At 40.2% G+C, this 24,962-nt stretch overlaps 1 protein-coding gene across 2 annotated transcripts in view; it reads left to right on the top strand.

Moving 5' to 3' along the window:
* The window catches only part of MAP3K20 (mitogen-activated protein kinase kinase kinase 20), a 94,118-nt gene that overhangs the window by 17,849 nt on the left and 51,307 nt on the right, over positions 1–24,962 (top strand). For both annotated transcript variants that reach the window (XM_075153257.1, XM_075153258.1), the window contains exons 3-7: positions 13,950–14,037; positions 18,384–18,485; positions 19,365–19,430; positions 20,418–20,446; positions 20,561–20,698. In XM_075153257.1, coding sequence (XP_075009358.1) covers positions 13,950–14,037; positions 18,384–18,485; positions 19,365–19,430; positions 20,418–20,446; positions 20,561–20,698 — 423 coding nt within the window. The remainder of the gene's footprint in view (positions 1–13,949; positions 14,038–18,383; positions 18,486–19,364; positions 19,431–20,417; positions 20,447–20,560; positions 20,699–24,962) is intronic.

Here is a 24,962-nt window from a genome sequence, read left to right on the forward strand (position 1 = left end):
AGATGCAAAGTGTTTGATTCAAATTTTATTAGGCAGAAGTGAGCATACATTCGTATCTCTGGGTTTGACAGCTGGTTGGGTTTGGACCACAATCCTGGGTTTGATGGATTTCAGTCCTATACTTTAAAATCTTTCACTCTTCAGGTTCTCTGGTGAGACACCCCTTTCAAGAGAAAAGTGGAAATGAAAAAATTGAGAAGGGATAGAGGGGTCCCTTTGTGAGCTTTCAGTTGAGGATTCTTCACCCTGATTAGGCTGTTCATCGTTGTGAAAATCTAGCCCTGTACTTAGCTTTTAAAAGAATGAGGAATTTTACTTCCTCTCATTCTAAAGAAGCTGTGTATCTTAAAATACATATTTGGAAGAATTGGGATCTGAATTCTACAACTTCAGTATTATTCTAGCACTACCATTTACTTCAACCCTTTGAAAGTTGAAGAGAGAGACTTTGAACAAAAAAGCAGTATTTTTAGAAGGCTATTGCACCTTGTGCTTTGGTTTTGTACATACACAATAATAAAGGTATGTTAGTCTAAACTAACACATATGAAAAGATGCAGAACACTTCTAAAGGCTTAAGATCTCTGTTCCTCAAGACATCCTTTTCAAAAAAGGAGTTTTGCTTTTTTGGTGGTTTGGGTGTAATGGGAGCAAGCAATGGAGAAATTGAAGCAGTATCAAGGTCATTTTCGAATGTAGGCACCTAAAGTTAGATGCGTCATTGACCCAATTGAAATGCTCAGTTTTCTCCAAATTTTGGCAAAGTTAGAGTATAATTTTATTTTTGCTCTGTAGGAAATGTCTCTATTTCTCAAACATTTATTAGCTAAAAACATAGTTAGATTTTTAGAAGAGATATGAGCATTCATCACAGAATTGTCTGTCCTGAAAGTGCTAAAGATGGATATCTAATCTTTACCTAGCTAAAACTAAAAATGATTCTTCCTTTCCAAACCATCTCAGAAACTAACAACAAGGTGCTGTGCCGGAGGATACAATATGGAATAATTAATGGTTGAAATATTAATAAATAAGACTTGCAAGGTTTGCAATAATATGCAAGACCATCACACTTGCTCTGCACAACAGTAATCTCCAAATGGTCTTATATTCTCCACTCGGAGCCAACTACACTAATTATATCCAGATTTGATAAAGACAGAGATAATTGGTGAAACTGGCCCTGAGGAGAAATCTCGAAGCTCTCCAAACTGCAGCAATTCAAACTCAAGAAGGGAAAAAGGCAGAAAGGTTATGACTGCCTTGTGGGTATATAGGATCAGCCAAACCCTCTTTATAGTAACACTGAGGACTAACAAGGTATCGCTAACTCTACTTGAAGAGACGAAGAAATACTTCTTTGGGTGCTTTTTTCCTGCCAATACTGGATCTTTCTTATAAGATTTAGCCTTCCTAAGCTCCATTGCTTCTTTTTTTTTTTCCGGGCAGAAGGAAGGCCTTTCCCTGGAATCAGGGAATTGTCTCCTGGAAGTGAACACCCTCAGCAGGCCAGTGGTGTTGCAAGTGAAGTGCACAGCACAGTAGCAGCTCACGTGGAAAGGGAGGGGAGATGTCATATAGCCATACAGCACTCTGACAGGGTGGAAAAGAGTTCTGGCTGTGTCCTTTAGAGAGATGTGTCTCAGGCAGCAGAGCTTTGTGATCAGGATTGCTAGAGGATGATTTTGCTTGGATGAAGGAGGATGCTTAAAGTCATCCCAACCTTGCTTGACCTGAAGGTGGCATGGAAAATTACATTTGCTTGAGTCTGATCCTTGATGGGAGTTGATTTCTTCCTATATGTAAATTAGAATAGTTCTCAGATGAATTTTTGCATACCTCTGGCATTGGAAAATGGGAAGCTGTGTTGTATGTGGTGCTGTTATTTATCCACACCAAAGGAGATGTTGCAGGTTTGAATATGCTCTGTGCCGCCAAAATAGCATGGAGCTCCTCGGTCCTGGATCCAGATCACTGTAGTGAACTTGGCCAATCTAATCCTTGTCTTACTCGGAGCAGAAACCAAACAGTTAGTAATCATGCGAGGACTACGGGCATTGCTAGAATAGGAAGAGAAATGCCAATTCTTTTTGCTGCTCTCAGATTCAGACTGGAATTGTCATTAGCTGCCCATTGCCTCCTCTTTAGCTTTTCGGGTACAGCCCGTGGGAAGGAGTTTCCATTGGTACGACGTGACCCCGGTCCTGAAGTTCCTGTGGGCTCATGTAATGCAGCGTTCCCGCTTCCTCTTTGCCGTTTCATTTATTGCAGGTCCTCGGGAAGCACAGTGCAGGGCGATGGAGGAAGTAGTGCAAGTCAACTGTTTTGTAATCACAAAATGGATGATCTCTGTTTTCTAACTGGCCTTTTAAACGTTCTTAATCCCTCATTGGGGTATGTGTGTGGTATTCCTCTCATATTTATTTCTGATGTGTCTGGAAGTTTTCTAATAAAATGATGAATGAGAAAATTCAAATGAAGTCTGAAGGTGCAGATTACTGGTGTGGAAGTAGAAACTCACAAAGGGAGAAATGCCAAAGCTGAATGTGGTTGCAAGATGTTCTTTCCCTTTACATGTTTACCCTAAAATGTGCTGTGGTTATGTTGTGGAGTATTATTGCAGTACTGTTACTTTTGCATTCAACCATCTTCTCTTTACCACTTTTTCCTACATCTGTATTCCTTTAGAAATTTTGGTCTGTCCGTGTGTGTGAGTTACAGCAGTTCTCAGAAACATTTTGTACATGCTGGAGAATGAGAATTAATGGCATGCGTGACGCTGTGATTTTTCCACATTTCCAGCTCTCCTTAGAGGAGATGCTCCTGGCTTGCACGTGCTCTGTTCCACCAAACCATCGCAAAGGAGTTGGAGCAGGTCTCAGGTTCGCGTTCTCAGTTTGGCTCATTATTCAGTTTTGCACTTTCTGGTGGGTTCGAACCGCAGAGCCAAGGTTGCAGCACAGACGTGGGTAAAGGTTACGGTACCTCTGGTTGTTCTGTCGTAACTTTGGGGAAGGAACTGGCTCGGGATATTGCTGTTTGGTTGGAGAAGAGCAATGAGAAAGTCAGACTTTTGGCTTAATTTGGTATCCTACTGTGGTATAAAAACTGTGTGAGTTCTCTGCTCCTTGTAAGCCTGCTGTTCATGAAATTCAAAGCCACTGCCTTCATAGGATATCGGGTCACTCTGTAATTAGTCTCTATCACTCTTCTAGATAGGTTGTTCTAAATTTTGCACTTTCTACAGAGTTCAGAGATACTGGTATTCAAGTTATTGCCTTTTTAAACAATTTATTTTGAGGCTGATCACTTGTATTCTTATGTAGTTATGATGTCAACATAATTTAAAAAAAAAAGGTTTTCTTTTCTGAAAACAATTTTTTTATAACAAGAATTAGAAATTAAATAGTTGTTATTGACATATCTATGTAAGCAGATAGCTATAAAGAAGTCTAGATAAGATAAGAAGTTCTGTGTACAAGAAATTCATCAAAGAGAAGTAGGGGACAAGCTGAAGTTACGTGTCAGAAATATATAGTACAGTAATACTAATAAATGTGTTTTTATGATACTAAAACAAATTTTTAAATACTGCTAGTTTTCCTCTAAGGTTTTTATCTTGGACATTGTTTTATTTGAAATTTTTTAATGGAAAAAGATTGAGCTATCATGAAGGTAGCCTGAAGAATCCCAAGAAAAAATAAACAGTGGATCTACTTTGCATAAAGGTAAAAGCTTGAAATTTCAGGAATTTTGTCTAGTTTCATTTTTTGACCATCCTACCCAGTAGGGGTAGCATTTGAGCCTAGTTTCTAAGTAAAATACGATTTTCAATCTTAGACGAAGAAGAGTAACTTTTCTGAAAAGCAAGTAAAGAATTTGTGTCCTGAACCTTTAGTTTTGTTGGGAACGGAGACCCTGATCCATGGTGGTCTAGGTGGTAGTGTGGGCAGAGCCAGCGGGCTGCTATGAAGTCTGTTGTTCTGGCCGTTGCTTGATGGCATGGTCCTGGCTGAAGGGCAGTCGTACTTAGTTGTAGAAGGTACACATCAGATTTTGGTGGAGTTGGGATCCCGTCATGTGTTCCCAGAGACTGTTCTTGCTTGTGTTCTTGCCAATCTCAGATCTGGCTGTAATCGGAGGAAGGACGCTTACTGCTTAAGTCGTGGTGAAGAGAAAGAAGACTTGGTAGGTCACAGAGACAGCTTTCTGCTCTGGGTTCAGGAAGGAAGGGGATCTGTCGTTAATACATGGTAAAAGCAAAACTGGAAGCAGATTCATGGTGAAGACTTCACCATGATTCATGGTGGATTATTTGGACAGTTGCACATAAAACCATGACATGCATCATTCAGATAATGCGTTCAGATAATGCACAGCAGTCAGAGATTGAGATTATGGTGACAACTCATTTTCTTGAAAACTCCAGATTTTGTGAGCTTGTGCTATGGCATAGGTAAATGTGACATTAAAAATGCTTCTCATCCATGGAGGACTCTCAGACACTTCAGCAGAAGAATGTCTTCAGTTGGCAACTACTTTCTCTCCTGTCCTTTATGCCAGCTGGTTACAGTCGGAATTTCTGTGCTGAAAGATTTGTGTCGTCTTAAAGTAGGTGGTCTCTGGGTAGGGAGTGATTCTTTGCTTTTCTGCAGGGGCAGGTCATTTTGGAGTGATAACTGGGGAGAGCCTTTTACAGAGCTCCGACAGCCCATGTGGAAAGCAAAATCCCGCGTGGTTTCCCAGCAGTTGCTGTGAACATGTAACAGGGAGGTAACGCATCTCGTGCTGTGCTGTTTCATGAGGGTGAGCTCAGCCTGTCTGGTTGAGGAACATTTTCTGGAATTGTAACAGTCTCTGGGATTGCAATAAGAGGGATCCCCATCAAGTACTGTCCCTATCATTAGCTACAGTAGGTTGGGTTTATCTACTCTAAGACAGGCTTAAAGCGAGTGCTCATCAAGAACATGACGATTTTTTTCCTTCGTTAAATTACAGTTTTCATTATCAAGTTTGAGAAAACGCTTTAGTGGAAAGATCATAGCTGCTTTGGAGGTGTGGATTAGGATCCATGAGTATAGCTGCTGCTGTCTCTGTTGGAGTCTGTGCTAATAGTTCAGCAAAAGCCACTATATAATGAGATTAGACTTGTTCTTCTAAGTTTTCTTATCCAGATTCCGTACTAATACTCTGCAGACCTCAGAAAAATTGCTGCTCTAGCTGGATATGTATGGACATGGCGTTTCTCCAGGTAGCATTTCTTTGACATTATTTTCTCTTCTGTTGCTCCTGAGCAGTGCCAGAGACTCTGTGAGAGGGTATTGGTTTTGCCCATCACTGTGGTGATGTCCTTCCAACAAGGCGCTCATGAGACTTACAATGACTTTGATCTCAGAAATAATTTCCTTGGATATTTTTCCATTTGTTGTTCACCTGTGTTGCATATTAGCCGTGATACCAGCTCACCTGTGGAGTGAGCAGGGAGTCAGAAAGTTTCACGTTTTGTTATTCCCTTGTATTTTACAGATGTCGTGGGTTTTGTTGCTGTACTCTATAGTCAGAGCAGGTTTGTGTTCAAAATGATTGCGAGTAAATGGGAAAATTTCCCAACCTTGAGAAGAGAAATGATGATTGCTGAAAATAAACTGCTCTATGGGAGCTCAGGTATTTCAAACCTGCTGTTTAGTCCACTCATCTATTGTTTCTATTCAATTGCTGGTATTGTTTTGCAGCTGGAGGCAGCTTCTTACTCTAAATCTGCCTGAATGAAATGTTTATAATACTGCAGGACATCGCTCATTTCTAAACTCTTACACTCTTACAAATACATGGTGTATGCATGTGTTGAAGGGTTTTACTAACTGTGAATAACACTAGTGAAATCCAAACTACTCTTCCTGTTCTTGGCAGATCTCCCTTTATCAGGTACGTTCATATTAAATGCTGATGCAATCTCAAGCTGTATGTTGCAAAATGTAACACTCCTGTGGGATATGTTTGGACGTTGTGGATTTCCAGTTGAAATCTGTGTGAAAATGAGTTATTTGTCCATGATCTTTGTGCCTTTTTTTTTTCCCCCTTGGTAAATGGCAGTGTAGTTGTAACTCAAAATGTCATTTTCAAGCTTATTAAACCTTCCGTAAAGATTTTCTGCAGAAAGTGCCCTTGCTTAGTTTTATCATAAATGCTGCAGCTTCTGTTGACAGCCTCTTCTCTCATTGGGAGGAAGTTTTTAACCCCCATCATGAGGAAGACCAACACCACGATCCTGCAATTGCTCGGTTGTTGCTGGCTGGGCTCCGTGCGGTTATTGTACTCGGCTGATGTACGTCAGTGGCAGGATTGAGCCGGTTCTCTTGATCTAACTCCCTCTTTCTGCTAAGGCAGGAGGTTTGCTGCTGCATCACAAGGACAGATCTCCCTGTGATTTTTGGAGGGACCAACCTGCTTTCCATGAGCTGTGCAAGCCTTTGCAGTGTTTTGACGGGGATGTTCTGAATTCACTAGATAGTACTCCTATAATTCCATAGCCTTCAAATTATCCTTAAAACTGCCAAGTTATGTGCAAAGGTTGCTGTTAAAAGTGATAGGAGATTATAAAACTCAGTTTTCTTTTCAAATGGTCAATATCCAATATATTTTACTGCTAACATGTTCTACGGTGTTCCTTACCTCCAAAAATGCTCATACACATTTGCTACTGCAAATGAAATATTTTAAAGTAAATTACGTAAGATGGGGTGAACCTGTAACAGCACATAATAAATTTATGTCCGTATTCCTTCGGCGTGGTACGTTATGACAGTTTAACAGAATTGAGGTATCTTGGTAATGTGCTTTTTTTTTTTTCCTCCTTTCTTCAAGATTGCAACCTAAAAGTCAATACAAGGTATTTAAAGTGTGTTTTTTCTACCACAGTGTTTCCAACAGTGAGAATTGTGTGGTGATATAAAACAATGGATTTAAAATAATGATAAGATGATTATATAGCAATGAGAATTTATTAGTTTCCTTTATACTTCCACTTTTAATCTCTGGGACTTGTAACAGTGTAGGACATAATTTTGGATGCAAGTTTGATGCTTTGAAACATTAGCTCAATCAAAATGCTTTTAAATACATGTTTTGTACGTCATTGTAGATGTACTTACGAGAATTTAATTCTGTTGCTTACAGAAGTGCTGGTGGCGTCAATCTGAGCATGTAATTTAACCCTTCTTTTCTGTGTGGTTTGTGAAATAGTATCCCGATAGTACCGAATATATGGCTGTCTTCTAAGACATACCAAATGCTGACAGAGTTTTAACGTGTTAATGGGCTATAGAAAATAGCTTTTATTTCGGGTAAGTCATCCTCTAAATGAATACTAAAAAAGAACCCCAACCTCACACAGCTTTAAGTGATATGCAGCCGTAGTTGTAAGAACTATGAGTGCCTTTTGAAAGGGGTGGTAACGCATTTGTGCTGGGAGGGTGCCCACAGCACTCATCAAAGCATGTGGTATAACTGCTTATTTGCAGTTAAAAAATCTCACTGTGGATTCTTTGGCTTTCCCATGATCATGTGGTTTTCCTCTTGCTTTATTAATATCAAAGACAGTTTAATAGGTTTAACAAACATTCTCTGAACTGGATAATCAGTGTACTTTGCTTACTAATAGCTTTCTTTTTGGGGACCCCAAAGCACAAAACCTTTTTTTTTTGTTCCCTTACAAAAATTTATAAGAACAGACAAAACAGTAGTCCTAAATTTTTATTTTGTGTCTGCTTGATTTTCTTTTTAATGTTAAAAACTGTAATAATTGCATAACATCCCTGCTGTACAATTCTTCTTAGTAGTTTTGTATTTCTAAAATTCTTTACGTATCCATTTATTTCTTGCCTATTGAGAGGAACATTTGTTAGCAATGATAGAACATTAGTTGTCTAAGACCATGGCATGATAATAATCCAGAAAGAGCTAAATTACATAAACTGTTTCTGTATCCTGCTCATTAAGAATTGTATTCAGCTTAACTTTCGAAAGGACAGAAACAATGAAGTAGTAAAAATTATCTGCTGTGGGTAATTTCTGGCTTCTATCAAAACCTTAACGTGATTTAAAAAGAATCATCATTTATGTTAAAGCAAGTAAAACATATAAATATCTTGTGAAAAAGTATGCAGGTTTTTTTGGCTTAATGATTTGTCAGCATTACATTAAAAAAACCCGTAAGCCTGTAGGATTCTAAGATGCATATTTTACTAGTGTTTTGTAGCTGAACTGTAGCTTTAGATGCTGGTTGTCTTAGTATTGCGTCTGTCAAATGATGTTTTGGGCTCATTTACCTAGAGAAACTAGTGTATTATGAGAGACATCATCCCTTATTAGACATCAGTGAATTCACAGGAGAGCATTCCTGAGACACTGGAAATAGACACAGCCTGAATATATTTTTGAGCAGGAATCTGGAAATAAAGGCTTGGGATTGATTTGTGTTAGCATTTTGTATCTTTTTTGTATGTGGTGTCAGTAAACAGAACGATTTTAATAAAACATCAGCTGGCCTCTTCCAGCTGCCTTTTTATTAGACTGTAAAGCCCCCTGAGAGTAGCTAAGTTGCAACTCTCCCAAGAACACGACAAAGGTCAAAGCCTTTAAAATGCTACAAGACAGGAAAAAATATCTTTTCAAAGCTGCCTTAAGTGTGTCTAAATATCTCCTTAATAAACAAGGCAAACATTTCTTTGGAAAAGTAGATAACCAAACTATTGCACAATGTAATAATAGATATTAGAAGGCAGTTAAGGAAGTTGTATTAATTAGATTCCTTAAGTAGCTAACCATGTCTAACCCTGTAATTTTGCATGGAGCGAAGGTGCCTCTTGCTGTGCAATTAACTGATTTATTAACAGGCGAGTTGGTTGGCTGCTGGCTGACCCGATGGTCTCACAAGGGGCTGCAGCTATTTCCCGTGTTAATCCTAAACCAGCATGCTCAGAGCAGGGTGGAAGAATGGCCGTACTTTGTCCTCTCCAGCCAGCGGCTCCAAAGGGACATGGAAGAAAAGGTGATTAAGTTGCCGTGGGCCCAGTTTGCCCAGACCCACGCAAAAAAGTCTTTTGATACTGAAAAAACTCTGTGGACAGATGTTCTTTTGCAGATCCAGCTGTGCTGCTGGAATAGGCTGCTAGCCCAAACCCTTGATCACTTCGCTTGACTGCAAGTTGTGAGTGTAACAACTTTCTAACGTATTTCCAAGGAGGATCAGAGTAACTAAAATATGCTGAATCGTTTGGTCTTTGCTAACTTTAGCTGCCTTGGGATAGGGAGCTCTAACAAGAGCAGCTGCGGCTGGCATGAGTAGCTGACAGGCAACAACACAGCTGTATGCAAAGTGCCTCCGTCCACATCCTTACTGCCTTTGCGGCTGCAATTAAAGATCTGACGATAGGGCCTTGTCTGCATTCCCGAGTAATGCCAGCTCAGCATCAGGTGGCCGTTGCCCACATCTGCAGTCAGTGCCGACCTTGAAGATCTCGTCAGAGCTAAGCTGTGTTTGCTGCTCTTGCTGCACTGGCACTGGACAGAGCAAAAGCAAGCCAGGACTGGTATCATCCCAGTGAGCTGGGGCTTGGGCTGCTTGTAACGAGACCACGCTGCCCAGGTAGCTTGCTTTGTCCTCTCATCTGCTGCTGGCCACGCTCAAAATCGATGTTTGTGGTTTCTGTTCAGCAATTGCTGAACAGAGACAAGGCCTAGAGGAGGACCCTGTTTTTACCTGCTGGAAATACTGAGGATATGAGTATCCATGCATCGTTGTTTGTACTGGAAGGTTAAGGGCAGTAGTAGCAGGTCTAGAGGCAGCTGTAGGGTGATGTCAGTCATAGATGATGTAATTGACATTTTCACATATGTCAATAAGCAGAGATTAAAGAGGCATAAAAATAAATTAGCCGTTAAGCACTGTGATCTAGACCATGGTTCACAAGACACAATTAGTTTGTACACTGAGGGATTACCTGACTTCCTAAGTCTTATACTGTAGTTGTCTTATGACTTGGGTTTGATTTACAGTAATGCTACAGGAGCCAGTAAGTGAGAATTAAATTAAAATGGTTTTAGTGTAATTTGCTCTGACCTTTCGTAATAGTGGTTGAATTATGTAAACAGTGGATTAGGTTTGTTCAGACTTCTGAATCCCTTTGCCTTCAAGAAATGGCATCTAGTCTGTATTCCCTTTAGCAGGACTCTAGAGGGACATGATTTCACCCATACCTGTGGTGTAAGGGTGAATGGCTTTAGCGTGGTTTGATGATCAGTACCCGGCTGTGACTAAGCTTATCATGGGACTAAGCGTAATATTCAACTCCACTGCAGTCACCTTGTGGTCTGACTGTGTCTCTATGTTATGTCCAAGGAGTTTGTATTTACGTGTTTGGGTTGTGCCTTTCCTTCAGCTGAGCTCCTTCTAGTTCTGCTTTGATCCAACATTAAAAAAAAAAAAAATCTGTCTTTCACAGAAAAAGGTAATGTAATGAAATAACTGAAGACTTGTTACTTGTCATCACCATGGCTTTAGGAAGGAAATTGATGCTCATTTAAGTTGCAGAAGATAGATAGCAGCTTGACCGAGGGAAGTGAGCGTGTCATGCCCAAGCCAGTGACGGCTGGCTTCTTCAGTGGCCTTTAGGCAGATAGGTGCATGGCAGGATTTTCTTCCACGCATTTAGGCATTTTGGATTTAAGTATGAGTTTGATGCTTAAAGGTGATTCTAAATATTCTTGTAAGGCCTAAGAGAGCTTTGAAATACCGGTCTTTAACCACCACTTTGTAATTTGCTATCTGAAAGTCAGTCTTTCATTGGAATATGGCACCTTCTTGTCAAAAAAAGTACAAAAGCTTCAAAGATGTGGATTGACTTGCATCTGGTTCTCACTGTAAGGAATAAGTGTCTTTAAATTGGCTAATAGAGTTCACAGCTGATCTACAGCAACTGAAAAGAGCAAAACATGAAAGGAATAGTCTAGAATCGCTAGCGCTAACAACAGCAGTGATTAAAAGTGTTTAGAAAGGATTTCTTTCAGAAGTAATGGTCCTTAGAAAGAGTTGGCAATTTTTTCCCCCCAGTTCTTAATTTGGGATATCTGTGGGCAATTAGTAGGTGCCTTTCGTTATTCTTAGATGGAAGCTTGCTTTGGTGACTGTTAGATCCCAGTTTAGAGTATGAACCTCAATGTGAAGATAATGGTATTAGCCACGGTCAACACAGCATTTCTTCATACTACTGGAATGTGATCTTAGTGTGTCATATACTGTAAATAAGAAAATCTTAGAAAATAATTCTTTTTGAATCTCCAAATAATAAAAGCACTGTGTGTCTATATGCCTGCAGCAGAGAAGGACTGGTCCTCTTGGCCCGGTGCTCCTATCTTGCTTGTGGTCCGTTTCATGGTAGCACTGGGTGATGGGTAGACCTGGGTTTTGCTGGTGGTGTGGCTGCAGTGCAGCCCCTCCTGTTGTCCAGTGACTCTGGTGGGCTTTTACTGGATCCAGCAGCATCTTGTGTGAGACGGAGGACAGTCACTGGGTTCTGCACATTGCTGCGGTGGAATAGGGAGCTATGGCACTTGGATGTGTTCATCGTGGCATTTTTAATCATTCTCTAAAAGGATTCAACCAGTACTACTTCTGTAGCCAGGACCTAAATACATTGTGCCGTGGGAAAGTTAAATGTGAGACAAGTCAATTTAATTCTAATGACCTGTTGAGGTACTTGTGTTGCAAACACCAGCAGGTACTGTGCTATGAAGACATGGATTTCTAAGTACTGTACAAGAAGATAGTTTTATTCTGCTCCTCTTGACCAAGGTGTTCAAGAAAAGATGATCTAGATAGTTTGTCTAATGTTGTTTGTGGCCTGGTATTCTTGTCTCATTTCTAACAATATTCAGGTAGGCAGTCAAGGAGTGTCAGGTCTCCTGGTTATCCGGCAGTAATGCTGGTAGGAATTAGAGGACATTCCCCAAGTTAATATTTCCTAAGGAAGATAAAAACGTAATACAAAGGTTTTTGGAGTATAGGGGTCTTGTGTTTGCTAGCCCACGGAGATGGAGTTTTGAATGTCTAGGCTGTCATCTGCATCCTCCAGGCTACTGAAGGAGGTTGGTGGTACAGCTCGTGAAATGGACAGTGCTGCTGCTGCTGGAGTCCTGCTCCGGGAGGCTGGTGGGGTGCTGCTGGAGGGCAGAGCTCCTTCTTCCGACAGATCCCTTGCTGATCTGACAGATCCCTTCTCAGATCCCTTGACTGGCTGTAGGAGTGTTGCTGTTTACCTGCAGGTGGGTCTTCCCACATTTGCTTAGATAGCTGCCAATTAAATTATTTTGTGGACTTGTAAGTGAGTCAGTCTGCAGTATGATTTGCTGAAAACGGCATACATTTAAAAAATTGCTTTTCTGGTATTGTGAAAAAAGATGACTCACTTCACAGTAACACTGTTTCCCTTGCTGAGCAGGCTAAGCAGCATGAAGAACTAGTGCAACGCAAGTTAGGTTCAAAGCTACAGTTAAAGATTTAATTGAATGTCGGTGCATTAGCTAAAGATAAAGGTCTTAATTCAAAACACTGTTGAAGTTACTCAGAAAAGGCTTTAAACAACAACAGCAAAAAATTGAGCCATCTGACGCCTTTATGTGTAATCATGCAGTTACGCACATGTATCATGGTACCAGCTATAAAACATAAGCCAAAAAAAATACTGTTTTGCTATGTCTATACATTTATTACAGTAGCATTAGCTGATGTACCACGGTTTTCTGCATCAAAGCTGCTATAGTCTTCCTGTTTTCAGTGAATCTACAAGACCACAAAATAATTTAATTGGCAACTATCTGAGCAAATGTGGGAATCAAATCAATGTGTTGCAGGTAAACAGCAACACTCCTACAGCCAGTCAACGGATCCAAGAAGGGATCTGTCGGATCAGATATTTTTGGTAAGTTCGGAGGAATTAATTGTGATTTTTGTTCTTGTTAGATGCTCTTGACTGGTATAGAGTTAACATAATCTCAAAGTCTTAAAGTAATGCATTGCTGTGGAGAAAAAGATATAGTAGTATATATCCGTATTTGCATAATACATATATTTGTGTAAAAACATGTGTCTAAAATCTCTTGAGTATTTATTTTACTATATTATAGAGGTGAAACTGTTGCGAGACCTTGAAGGGGACATCTGATCTTTTCTCTCAAAAACCACAGGGACTATATGTGTTAATTCCTGTGGATACATTCTCATTCTTGCGCAGTCTCTTTCTCAAACCTAGAAGCATTGTTCAAGTGGAATTTGAAGGTTTTGTATTTTTATCCAGAATTTCCAAACATCTGCAGCCTGCTCTGAGGAGCAGTTTCAACTGCACTGCTGGCTATTTGGCAATCTCAAGCATGCTTGCTGTGCGCATTCAATCAGACTCTACAGCGCATGCCTGGAAACCCCACGTTTCCAGTAAACATTGGATGGAGCTGTGTGTGCATGGTATGCTCTAACAGCCTGGAGAGCTGGACTCGCTGAACCCATAGTACTTTGTGCATAAACACAAATTCTGGATAGGACTGCCGCAACTCTGCCAAAAATCCAAGATCTTTCTTTGAACAAAGTTTTCCAAGGCCTTCAGTTTTTCCAAAGACTTAGCTTCTACATCTGTGCCTTGGCCATGAAAGAATAGTCTGAATCTTTTTTTTTTCCCCCAAACATACGAAGCATTCATCTGCCAAACTCTCTCACGGGGTTTTCAAATGCCAAGCATTTGTCTACAGTCTTTGCTAGATACGTGTGTGTGTGTGTGTTTATATATATATATATATATATACACGTTATATATATGTGTATATGCGCTTGGGTATAAAATAAACTGTCATAGTAAATGTCCCATTCTTAATTGTCTAACTTGTTTGTTTGTTTTCAACAGGCAGAAATACTCAGTGTGCTCAGTCACAAAAACATCATTCAGTTCTATGGAGCTGTCATTGAACCTCCAAATTATGGCATAGTTACAGGTAAGGATTTTTGTCTGACCTTTGTCTTGATTCTGTAAAACTCCAATGTTACAAGGGATTAGCTTTACCCAGTTTCAGTGTTTTTCTAATTGTTCTGGCCATCTTTGAACGTTAGAGTGCTCGGCACCATCTGTCTCAATGTACATGGGAGTGCTGGAGGTGGGAGCCAGGCTGGCAGCACGGCTGGTAGCAGCGCAGAGGCAGTTGGAGCCTGGAGCGTTCTTAATACACAAACTCAGCACTCCTTTAAATAGAAGCTTTCACTGTGTTCTCTTACCCTGCGCTGTGAATTGCTTTTCAATTTAACTGACATGTGACGGAAGTAGAGGTTTTCATGATACGAAGTTCTGGCAAGTTCTGTGAAAAGGGAAGGCTGAGAGGCTGCTCAGAGCAAAGCTGCACTGTGAATTCTGCCTGTATTGAAAATAGGAGAATCTGCTTTGGGAACTTCCCAGCCATGGGAAGAGCTTGAAATAGAGTCAAGGGTTTATTAGACACCATAAGACAACTACCTTTATTCACTGTAACCTAGGTTTCATTCATTCTGGCATTCCTAGAATTATGTGGCGGTTGGGTTTTGTGGTTTTGTTGTGGGTGGTTTTTGTTTTTTTTTTTTTTTTTTTTCCTATCACCACTTTAAGCTTCCTTCCCTTATCTTGGGAGTTGGTGCAGATATAAAATTACATTACAGATAATGTAATTTCTCCCATTCCTGTATGGGAGAAACTAGGTAAGATAGTAGTAGAAAATAAACCCAAAGCAAAGAAATCTCCAATCTGCTGAAATAAATGTTTGGAGAGGTAAAAACCGTGAAAGCGTGGATTAGGAGACATGTTTTGGAATGTCTGTAACAGTTCAAAGAGCTTGATGCAAAGAGTAGTTTTTGCATGTGGCACAGTCTACCACCAGTTTGAAACACTGCTGTTCAGGTTTCTGTTGGTTCTCAGATGGTGGACAGAACCTGTGAAAGTTCCGTTATTTCTACCTGTCTGTTGGACGTCCGATTATCACAGTAGATGGCAGTGTAATCCGGTGGGAGCGCATCTGAGATGCAGCACTGTTCAGAGCATGGGGAGCTTTACTTGCAGGAGTATCAGCCTGCGGGAGTCACGGTGCTGCTACCAGTACTCCAGAGGTGCATGGGTGTCGTGGTTTAACCCGGCAAGCAGCCAAACACCACACAGCCGCTCGCTCACTCCGAAACCAGGACAATGGGGGTGGCCACAGTGTACACCACTCAGAGGAGGCACTGGGGATAGCATATAGACAGGAACTTGAATACCTTCTTGAAGCAATAAAAATAATAGAAAGCTAATAAATCGAGTATTATAACATAAGTGTAGTAAGTGTAAATCAGGAAGCAGAGTGACAAAGGAAATGTGTAATAGACAACTCAGGATGACGTCTGGATCAGAAAGTCCTCGGTTTGATCTCACAAAAGGTCAGTGTTCGGAAAAGGACATTTGACCTGCTTGCCAGTCACAGGACAGACAGCAGCTAAAGTAGTTCATTATGTCATTGGGAACGGGAACTCTTTAACCATTTGTGAGAAAGAGAGGACTCTGCGTAGTCCAACCATTTTGTTACTCTGGGAGCTCTGATTCCACCCTGGCTAAAGATAAAAACTTTTTTTAAGAAACTGTTTTGGTTCTCCCTGCAACTTCCAAGGAGACTGGAGTCCCTTGGGTTGGGAGGGAAGCAAGCCTCTATTTCCCCACACCATTTTCAAATGGGAGAATGGCTACTGAGAAAAGAAATGTTAATTGTGCTTGAAATATCTTTCAGAGAGATTTTCACTCTGTGATCTTCTGGATGGCCTTCAGTGTTGCGGACTTAATCCTGTGTTTAGTCAGAGACCCATTTCTTGTGAGGGAAAAACCCAAACAAGAAGAAATCCTGAGAACCTAATGATTCTGCAGAGTGGTGGAGAAGAGGGCATTCAGCCAAGCATTGGCATGTACCGAGCACTGGCTGCATGTGACGTCTTATGTGGGGTTGTCAGAGAGTTCTCTGAGAAAGGCTACTTCTGCAGTCAAAACACGTTTTCCTGCTGGGGTGCATGTCAGTGTTACAACTGATCATCCTGCCTGGCGAGCTGCTAACACGGATCACATCATTCTAGATGTCACTCTCTGTCTCTTGTCTCGATGCCTAGCTTTCAGATCTGGTTTTTGACCACAGCTGCCTCCCCCCCAAAAGGTTCTCGGAGCTTGTGCCCCCCATCTGCACAGAAGCATACGGTGTATCCCACAGCCCATCACAGGGTGGGTCCAATCAGGCATTCAGAGCTTTTCTTTCTAAAGCAAATACCTCTTTTCCATTGTTGACAGAAAATTATCCTCACGATATGATTTCCAAATCCATAAGCTCCTAGTAAAAACACGTGGCACAATAAATACATAGAAGAAATACTAAAGGATCGAGCTTTGTTGATTGAAGCTTGCTTGCCTCTGTTCACACAGAGTGGCAAAGGGCTCGGGGAGCTGCGTTGTCCCTCACCCTGGTGGATCAAATTATGCATTGTAAAGGCATGGAAAGCATGCAGCCAACCTATTCCTGAAGAATCCGTTTATAGACAGATGATGACATCATGGGTAAAAAAAGCTTATGTTTTAATTGAGAAAATGTGCAGGTCAGCAGCTTACTCCTCTTTCGGTGACATCAGAGGCAACACTTCTGACTCCTGCAGAGGCTCCTTTCAGCAGGAGGTCCTGCAGTAATGATCCAAAACTAACTTGCCACTTGAGTGTTTACTTTCAAGGGACTTCCTATTTTCTCCCTCTTGCCTTTCATTTAGTGCTGGAATCTTCTCACATGGCCTACCGCGTTCTAGGCTGCAGTTTCCTTCCCCACGCAGCAATCTCCCAGAGGTTTTGATTTCCCTGATGAGGAGCAATGTTCACTTTTTGGGCATCATCGTTATCATTCATTGATTTAATATTATTAACAGCAATTCAGATACATTTCATGTAGTCTTAGGGGGAATGATTTTGTGACTGCTTTGAAATGGCTGAAATTAAGCATTTTAATTGTATACCAGCTGGTTTGCCACCTTAGGTATGCAGATTTGGGGAGTTCTGTAAGTAGGCTCCAGACTGCCTGAGGAGCACACTGAATAGCCTTGGGAGAGAGAGATGAAAGGCTTGAAGCTGCTCCTTGCATCCCTCTGGTCTTTGTGCTACACCGGGTGGCATGTGCCCACTCTGTCTTGGCAACCAGATAGAAGAAAATGTATCAGCTGCTTCAACTCACAAACCTCCTGTTGTGTTTTCGGTGAAACACGAATGAATACTAAATAAGCATAAAGCTTATTTAATAAATACTAAGCAGAGGAGCCTTTAGTCTGCTGAATGTGACCTGCAGCACGTGGAAATCTGGCCCGCTTACCTCAGGGTTAGACCTCTAGTTTCTTCCTTCTATTTTTTCATGAACAAATGATTTGATCTGCTACTGTGTTCCTCCATGGGGAAATAGGAAAAAAAAAATTAATTTCCCTTTCTACTTGCAAACCCTTTCTTCCTAACAGAACATTATATATTTAACATTTGGTTTTACTTTTAAAAAAAGAAATAAAATAATTATCCTTTGTTTATGGGGCATCATTTACACACAGTACTGCTCACCAGTGGGGAATATCCTCTGTCTTCGGAAACAATAAGAAGGATCTGATACCACCAAACTCATCTGTTAACTGCTCTTCCGATCAGGAGCGGCAAATTCACTGTGTAAATATGTAAGAATTTCAAGTTATGTAGAAGTGGCGCTGTGGAGGTTTCAGTTGTCTCCAGTTCCACACCTAAACGTGTGTAGGTGTAACTAGCTTGTTATTCCAGCTTTCAGCCCCGCGAGCTCTGACACAGATGGATTCCATCTGCCACACTTGGAAACACCAACGGGCCAAAAAAGCCCTTGTTTATACCCTTATAATCCTGCTGTGGGTTTCTGTAGGTGTAGTTGAAAGAATTTAAGAGGAAGGTCTGTTGGTCCTGAACAAGGAGCATCCAGAACCTTTTACTCTGGAATTTGAACTGCTTTGCCTGAGCTTTCTTGACGCCAGACCTTTCTAATGTCTTTTCATTTTAATGCCTGTTGTTATAGATAATTTTACTTTTTTTTTTTTAAAAAAACCCTTAGCAGTAGATTATCTCTGTGTTGGGATAATCAGAACAAACTACCACTCTCCTATTACACTACTAATAGTATTAGCTGCTGAACCCAAATTCTTTGTCATTAAGCCAGAGGTTGACTGCTTTCTGGAACTGGCGGCGTTTCCATTAGGTCTTTCAGTTTAGGTGCAATGTTTTAAAATGTCATGTGAGTTTCTTTGTTGTTGTTTTTTTTAACAGAGTATGCTTCTGCTGGCTCACTGTTTGATTACATTAATAGTAACAAAAGTGAAGAGATGGATATGGATCATATCATGACCTGGGCAACTGACATAGCTAAAGGTAAGCAAGACAAGCGGTGCATCACTATCCTACACAGCCAGCAAGTGTACAGCTGGAGATGCTTTCCCTATGAAGTCAGGAAAGCCTTCCTATACTTCCTTATTCAAATTGTTAAAAAAAAAAAAAAAAAAACCACAACAAAAAACCCAAACAAAACAAACAGACAAACAAAAAAACCAAACCAAAACCCCAAACCAACCAAAACCAAAAAACAGCCCACCCACAAACCCAAAATAACTCCAAACATAAAAAAAGCAAACCCCATTCACTGTGCTTTTTAATATGTTCCTTGGTTGTTATGAATCCAAAATAATTTCTGGAGTGAAAATGGCTTCTATGAGCCAGTTTTACTTCTGGTTTGCCCCTAAGTGCCAAGAGGATAATTTTGCTGATGTAGAGTAATTATGAGGTAAAGTGCATAATTATCCTTACATTTGATTTGAATTGGGACATTTAAGGAAGCTAAGGGTTTATTCTCGGCAAACATACTGAAATTCTTCATATAATAATGCAGAACAAGCTGTTTTGTCCTTTGTTCTCTATGACCACACAAGAATTAGTGTAAACTAATGAATGAACAGTAAATTCATATCTTGGCTTCCCTGTGTAGACAACACCTTAGAGAAAATAACTAAATATGACGTTAAAAAGCATTAATGTACCCATATAGATGCTCTGAGAGATATATGAGCTTTGCTTAGTGCTTTTTACTCAAAGTAGATTATGGGAAGCTTTGCTTCTCCTGCAGCATATCAGTATGGCATACAGGTATGCCAACTGGTAATGAAGGACAATTAATGGGAACCAGAAAACATGACTGCTGATAGGTGATGATCATGCTCAGCCTGCCTAACTAGATTGTTCCCTTGTTTTATGTAGGAATGCACTACTTACACATGGAAGCTCCAGTCAAAGTAATCCACAGGGATCTGAAGTCCAGGAATGGTAAAGTAGCAAAACACTGAAATGCTCTGCATTTACTGTTACCTGTTAATGTAGCATTTAAATCTGTACCTAAGCTTTGTGAACGTGCAGAACTAACTAACGCCTTGGCTGTCACCAAGCTGCACTAGGAGTTGTTGAGGCACAGAAGAGCCTGTTCCCTCCTCCCCATCCCGAGGCTGTCTGAGCTCCGTTGCAGTCCCTGGCATCCTTCAGGGCACTGTGGAGGGCTCTTTCAAGTTGTGTCTTGCTGACCACGATTGTACCCATCTTACCAGCTGTCAGACGTTGCCTGGGCACTCCTCGCTTCCTTTTTCTATTTGGAAAGGTTGGGTACCAGGAAAGGCTGGCAGACACCAGACACAATAGACTGGATAAGGCCTATTATTTCTTATCTGAAAATCTTGTCTTTACTGTGGCCTGTTTTGAGGTTTGAGAGATATTCATGCTTTTGAGTAATATGCACTCAGTGTGGAGCTGCACTGGTTAGTCTGTACTTGGCAGTGGATGACCGTTTATGAAATTTGCTGAACATTGCCTTTTAACTGAAACTTTCACTACTAGTAGTGGGATAGGGGGGACACAGGTTTTAATAATGCACACGGGGAGATAATAGTCAAGAAAAGTCTAGATCTCACCTCAGTTGTAAGTTTTCTGCTTTTATTAATGAATCTTTCAGAGCGCTTCTTGTTAAGCCTAACTACATTGGGGAGAATGGAGTTTATCTGTATTTTAGCTATAGTTGTGTTGCTATCTTTGAACTCAGTAAGGCCTGAAAGGTTTTGCATTTGTTCAGAGGCTTGCAGGTATTCAGCAGATGCTCTCTAAAGCTTCTCAAAGAAAGCAGGACAATCGTGCATATGCGCATGTTCAGGTGCTGGCTCACCATAGGATCATTTTTCTTGATAAAAAGCAAAGTCTTTTGCTGTGAAAATGTATTGTGTTTATTTTTAATAGCATTCTTGTAACCTATTGTTTCTTCATTTTCAGTTGTTATAGCTGCTGATGGCGTGTTAAAGGTATGAACACTTTAATTATTTGTAGAGAGATGCTGCTGCTTGAATCAATGTTTTGATGCCTCATGAATGAGGTTGATGCTCTGTATCTGTTTATTTTTCATTTATTTTTGCCAGATTTGTGATTTTGGTGCCTCAAGGTTCCACTCCCATACAACACACATGTCATTAGTGGGCACTTTTCCATGGATGGCCCCAGAAGTTATTCAAAGTCTCCCGGTGTCTGAAACATGCGACACATACTCGTATGGAGTGGTGAGTGCCTCTCATTTCCCTATGCGTAGTAGCAGATCTCTAGTGTGATAGAATTCGTGTGATGCAAGAACAACAATTCTAAATAAGGACAAGAAAAAATACCGCATTTTCTTTCAAGACTGACCCATAATTTATAATTACATGCTGGAAAACGGTAGGAAGAACAGTTTGCATGTTTAGTAAGATCCTTATCTGATTAGATTAGCAGCATGCCAGTGTGGGAAGTGCATGCTTTACCACAAGTATTCAGCATATGTCTGAAGGCTTGCAGGAGCCACTGAACAATCTGCATCATGAATCTCCGCTTGTGTTTTTTAGTGGAACAGAAGAGAAAAAGGTTGTCTTGCAATGGGTATATAACAGGATGAAATGATTAGGATTCCACTTTCCATAAAATGGAGTGTCACTGATTTTATATTAAAAAGTAAGCCACTTCTCTATGCTTAATTGTTTAAAAGACCCTGCTATCATTAGCTGTGAGAATAGAGACAGTAACTGTTGTAGAGGTAGAGGCCCTCTATGCCTAAAAATATAGGAAAGGCCAGCATTGCTTTGCCATTTTTCTGAAGAGGGAACAATCAGTTATAGTTCACCAGAATGTCAGGTTTGCAGGTCACTAATGTGAATTATTTCACTCTGTCCACAGTTAAACTCTAATTTGGTTTTGCTCTGCAGTACAAAATAGGCTAGAAATAGCCCTACTGGTCAGACCAATTGTGTGCCTTGCCCCATAGTGTTTCTCTGACAGAGAACAGTAATGAATGCTTTGGGGGGAAAAAGGAAAGGAAGTGGGGTTGTCGTTTCCATGCATATCTGTGTATTAACCACTTTTGGTTTTGGATTCAACGGGGTGTGGCAGAATGAGGAATTCTTTCAGTATTTGTCAAGTATTGCACCTTTCTCTTTGAGATAGATGTGAGGGAGGCACTATGCTTTTAAGCTAGCACCTATGGCTGTACATAGCTAAACTGATGTCCCAATGGAAGATGACTTAAACTTTTTGCCAAAGAGTTGTTTATAGTGGAAAAAAAAAAAAGAGAGATGATGTGGCGTCGCTTACAAATGAAAAGTTGAAGGTTTGCAAGGAGGGAGAAAAAGCCTATGTTGGCAGATTCAAAATCCTTGCTTGCTTAACTGAACTAGGTCACAAACAGTAAGAGAACATAAGCTAACAAATGTAAATGCTAATGTAAACTGTTACTGGAAGCAATCACATATTATCCACAGCAGGGAAACATTCCCGTTTCAAAACAAAGCAAAAATGTTAGAGGAGAAATTCCAAACATGGTCTTATAGCTCAAACTGCTCACATAGTTATCTTGGTGTGAATTGACTTTAAGTAACATGCTAGATGTGGGAGAAGGTGAGAAATTGTTTAGTATCTTATCATGTCAAGTATTACCAGAGCCTTGGGAACAGTATGTCGCAGGTAGTTTATTTTTCCTCATCCAAAAAGTAAAGCTCCTTTGACAGTTCTGTGCTTGGAGGTAAAACTCAACTAGCCTCCATAGTTCAGTTGAAAACACTGAAAACAGTTCAGTGTTACTAGAATATTTTAATGTGGTTATGGGTGTATAGTGCTACTTTAGTACACCTAATAATATTTGACCCACATTTTTTAATGTTTTAATTGTTTTTGAGCTAATGTGTTCTACTGTGGGTAGAAGCTTATGAATTCATAAGCACTTGGGAATTAATTTGGCTTTTTATAACTCCACTCTTGGAACATCATCATTTTCAGAGGAGATACAGGGGTAGAAGTGAAGAATGGCAGTGGCCCAAGTTCTCTGTTGATGAAATTACTGACATAATGGGGTTATACCAGCAAGAAATTGTCCGAATATATCATTGAAAGTTGGAATCTCCCTATAATGAGTGTTAGACTGTCAGAGAATTAGCTAGGAGACTGCAAACAAAAAATCTTAGAAAGCGTATTTTTGTCTCTTCAAATGATTATCATCTATAAAAACAAAATTTAAAGAATCCCTTTTCAAAGTGTAACACTTGCCAGCAGCTTTTGTGCTAGAGAGACAAATCTGCTTTTCTTCAGTTAAAGTCCTGTTAACAAAGAACAGAATCCTTTCAAATGTAAACTAGTAAGATGCTAGGAATAGATACTCTGTTTGCAGTATTTGTCGCCTTCCCCATGGTTTTCTTTAATTTCTTTTCTGCTATTTTTTTTTTCCTGACTGGCTTTTCTTTCTACAAACCAGGACATGATTTTAAATATTCTGCTTAAGGTGTGCAAGAGCTTTTTTCCATGAAGTGTCAAAGTGTTTCTGCAACCTTATAGGTCTGAGTTGCTCCTCAACTGAAATGAATTTTCCTCTTTGTGGACAGTTGCATACATGTTTATAGCTAACGTTCAGATTAGTTTTTCCTGCTTTTCATGGATTATGGTTAAACAGGATATATATTCTTTATGAGATATGTAGTAAATAATTTATAATACTGCTGTGAAATGCTAAAGCTAAATGTTCCAAGAGATTTATTACAACTGAAAGACAGGTCTTGCACTTTCCTTCAGCCATGCTGTGATTCTCTTTTCTAATCCATTTCCAAATCCATACGCTAAACAACAGATACCAACTATTACAAGTGATCAACCCAGAAACTGACTTGCATGTCATTGTGTGTGTTGCTCAAAAATGATTCCTTGCTTCTTTTCCAGATACAAAAGTGTACGTGGAATGACAATGTTCACTCTAAAAGCTGTTTTGAAATCATGAAGATACATGCTCAGAATACATTATCCTGGCAAAATTGTTCATAATGCACTGCAGTGTGTGTTTGTGTATCAGTATGAATGTGTTTAATCATAGAAAGCTTACGCGATGTAGCTGAATTATTTTAATGCTTAAAGAACAAAAAAGTAAAACCATTAATTGGCTATTGGTAGCATAGAGACTGCTGTTAAATGTAGCAGCTGTTATGCTCCTAGCAATAGTTCATACATTGCTTTAGCTATGAGAACATACGTTATTTATAGAGGGAATGTTGGCCAGCTTGAGGGGTTATCCCTTACTCTTTTTGAAAAGAATTATGAGATCTTTAACTTCCACTTGGATCAATGCAGAGAAGACTGACCTAATTTTCATGCCTAAGGGCAGTACCTCCAAGAGTGCAACGCTTTCTGCTCATGCTGTACTTCTGCTAATTGTGGCTCCTGACCCTCATCTGGGAACACTTTTCTACCAAGAGAAAACGTTTCTTTTTTTCAGTTAAGATGTTCAGAGTGTTTGCTGTTTCTCAAATTACTCATTTAGATGTTCCCTGTCCTATATGGCACTTTGAATCTCTTTGGCTTTGCAATGGGGTGGGGATGTGGGGGTTTTGTTGTTTTGTTTCTTTTCGTTTTGGTTGTTGTGACATAGTTGAGAGGGTAAGAATTGAAACGCGCAGCTGAGCTGACAGAAGTAAGTGTGTGAGCTTTTTCTGAAGACCATATAGTTCTTATTCTCAGCTTCCTGTATAGGATGAACATTCATACATTTGTCTCTCCTTTCTGTTCCTCTGTATACAAAGAAGAGCCCAACATCTTCAGAGGCCACAGCTTACAAACCACTACATTACGTGATCTTGCTTTGTTTTCCATCATTGTGTCTAGCTTGGCTGTTTCTCTGTGAGCACCTGCTGTCCATCATCACAGAGATGTGATGTGATCGGGAAAGCAGGTGATCCTCACCATCAGAGATGGGAAGTGAACCATGGCAGTCTCAATGAAATTACACCAGAAATGCAGGATAGATTGATTTCCATATGAGGTGAGCTGGGGAGCCAGTTCTGAAAACGAACAGAGTGTCTCTCTCAATAAAGAGGCCGGGGTAGGTCAGGTTGAGGTGCTTTTTCTGCTGCTGAATGACCCTGGGCACAGGAAGAGACAAATGGGAATGCAGAAGATACCCATTTGCTGCTTTTAGAAAGCCTTATAATGCAATCATTCACCTTAGCTGATGATCCAGGGTAGCGAATCCATGAGATGAGGTTGAAGCTCCTATAAAATTGAACGTGTCACCATTGGAAGGAAAGGCTTTATCTACACCATTGGCCTGAATATGAAATTTGCATTGTTATTAGAACGTTTTCTAAACCTGTGTAAATAAATACAAGGATTTCTGACATCGCACTTTTGTATCTTTTACTTTCTTCTACTATTAGTAAAAAATAAGGCATTAAGAAAAATTCTTCATATTGTGTCAGATTGCTGCTTTTCTCTTGAACTATGTGCAGTCTTGAAGTGTTTTAAGCTAGCACTGTTGGTTTA

This window comes from Calonectris borealis, chromosome 6 (assembly GCF_964195595.1).
Source record: "Calonectris borealis chromosome 6, bCalBor7.hap1.2, whole genome shotgun sequence".
Classification (NCBI taxonomy): Eukaryota; Metazoa; Chordata; class Aves; order Procellariiformes; family Procellariidae; genus Calonectris; species Calonectris borealis.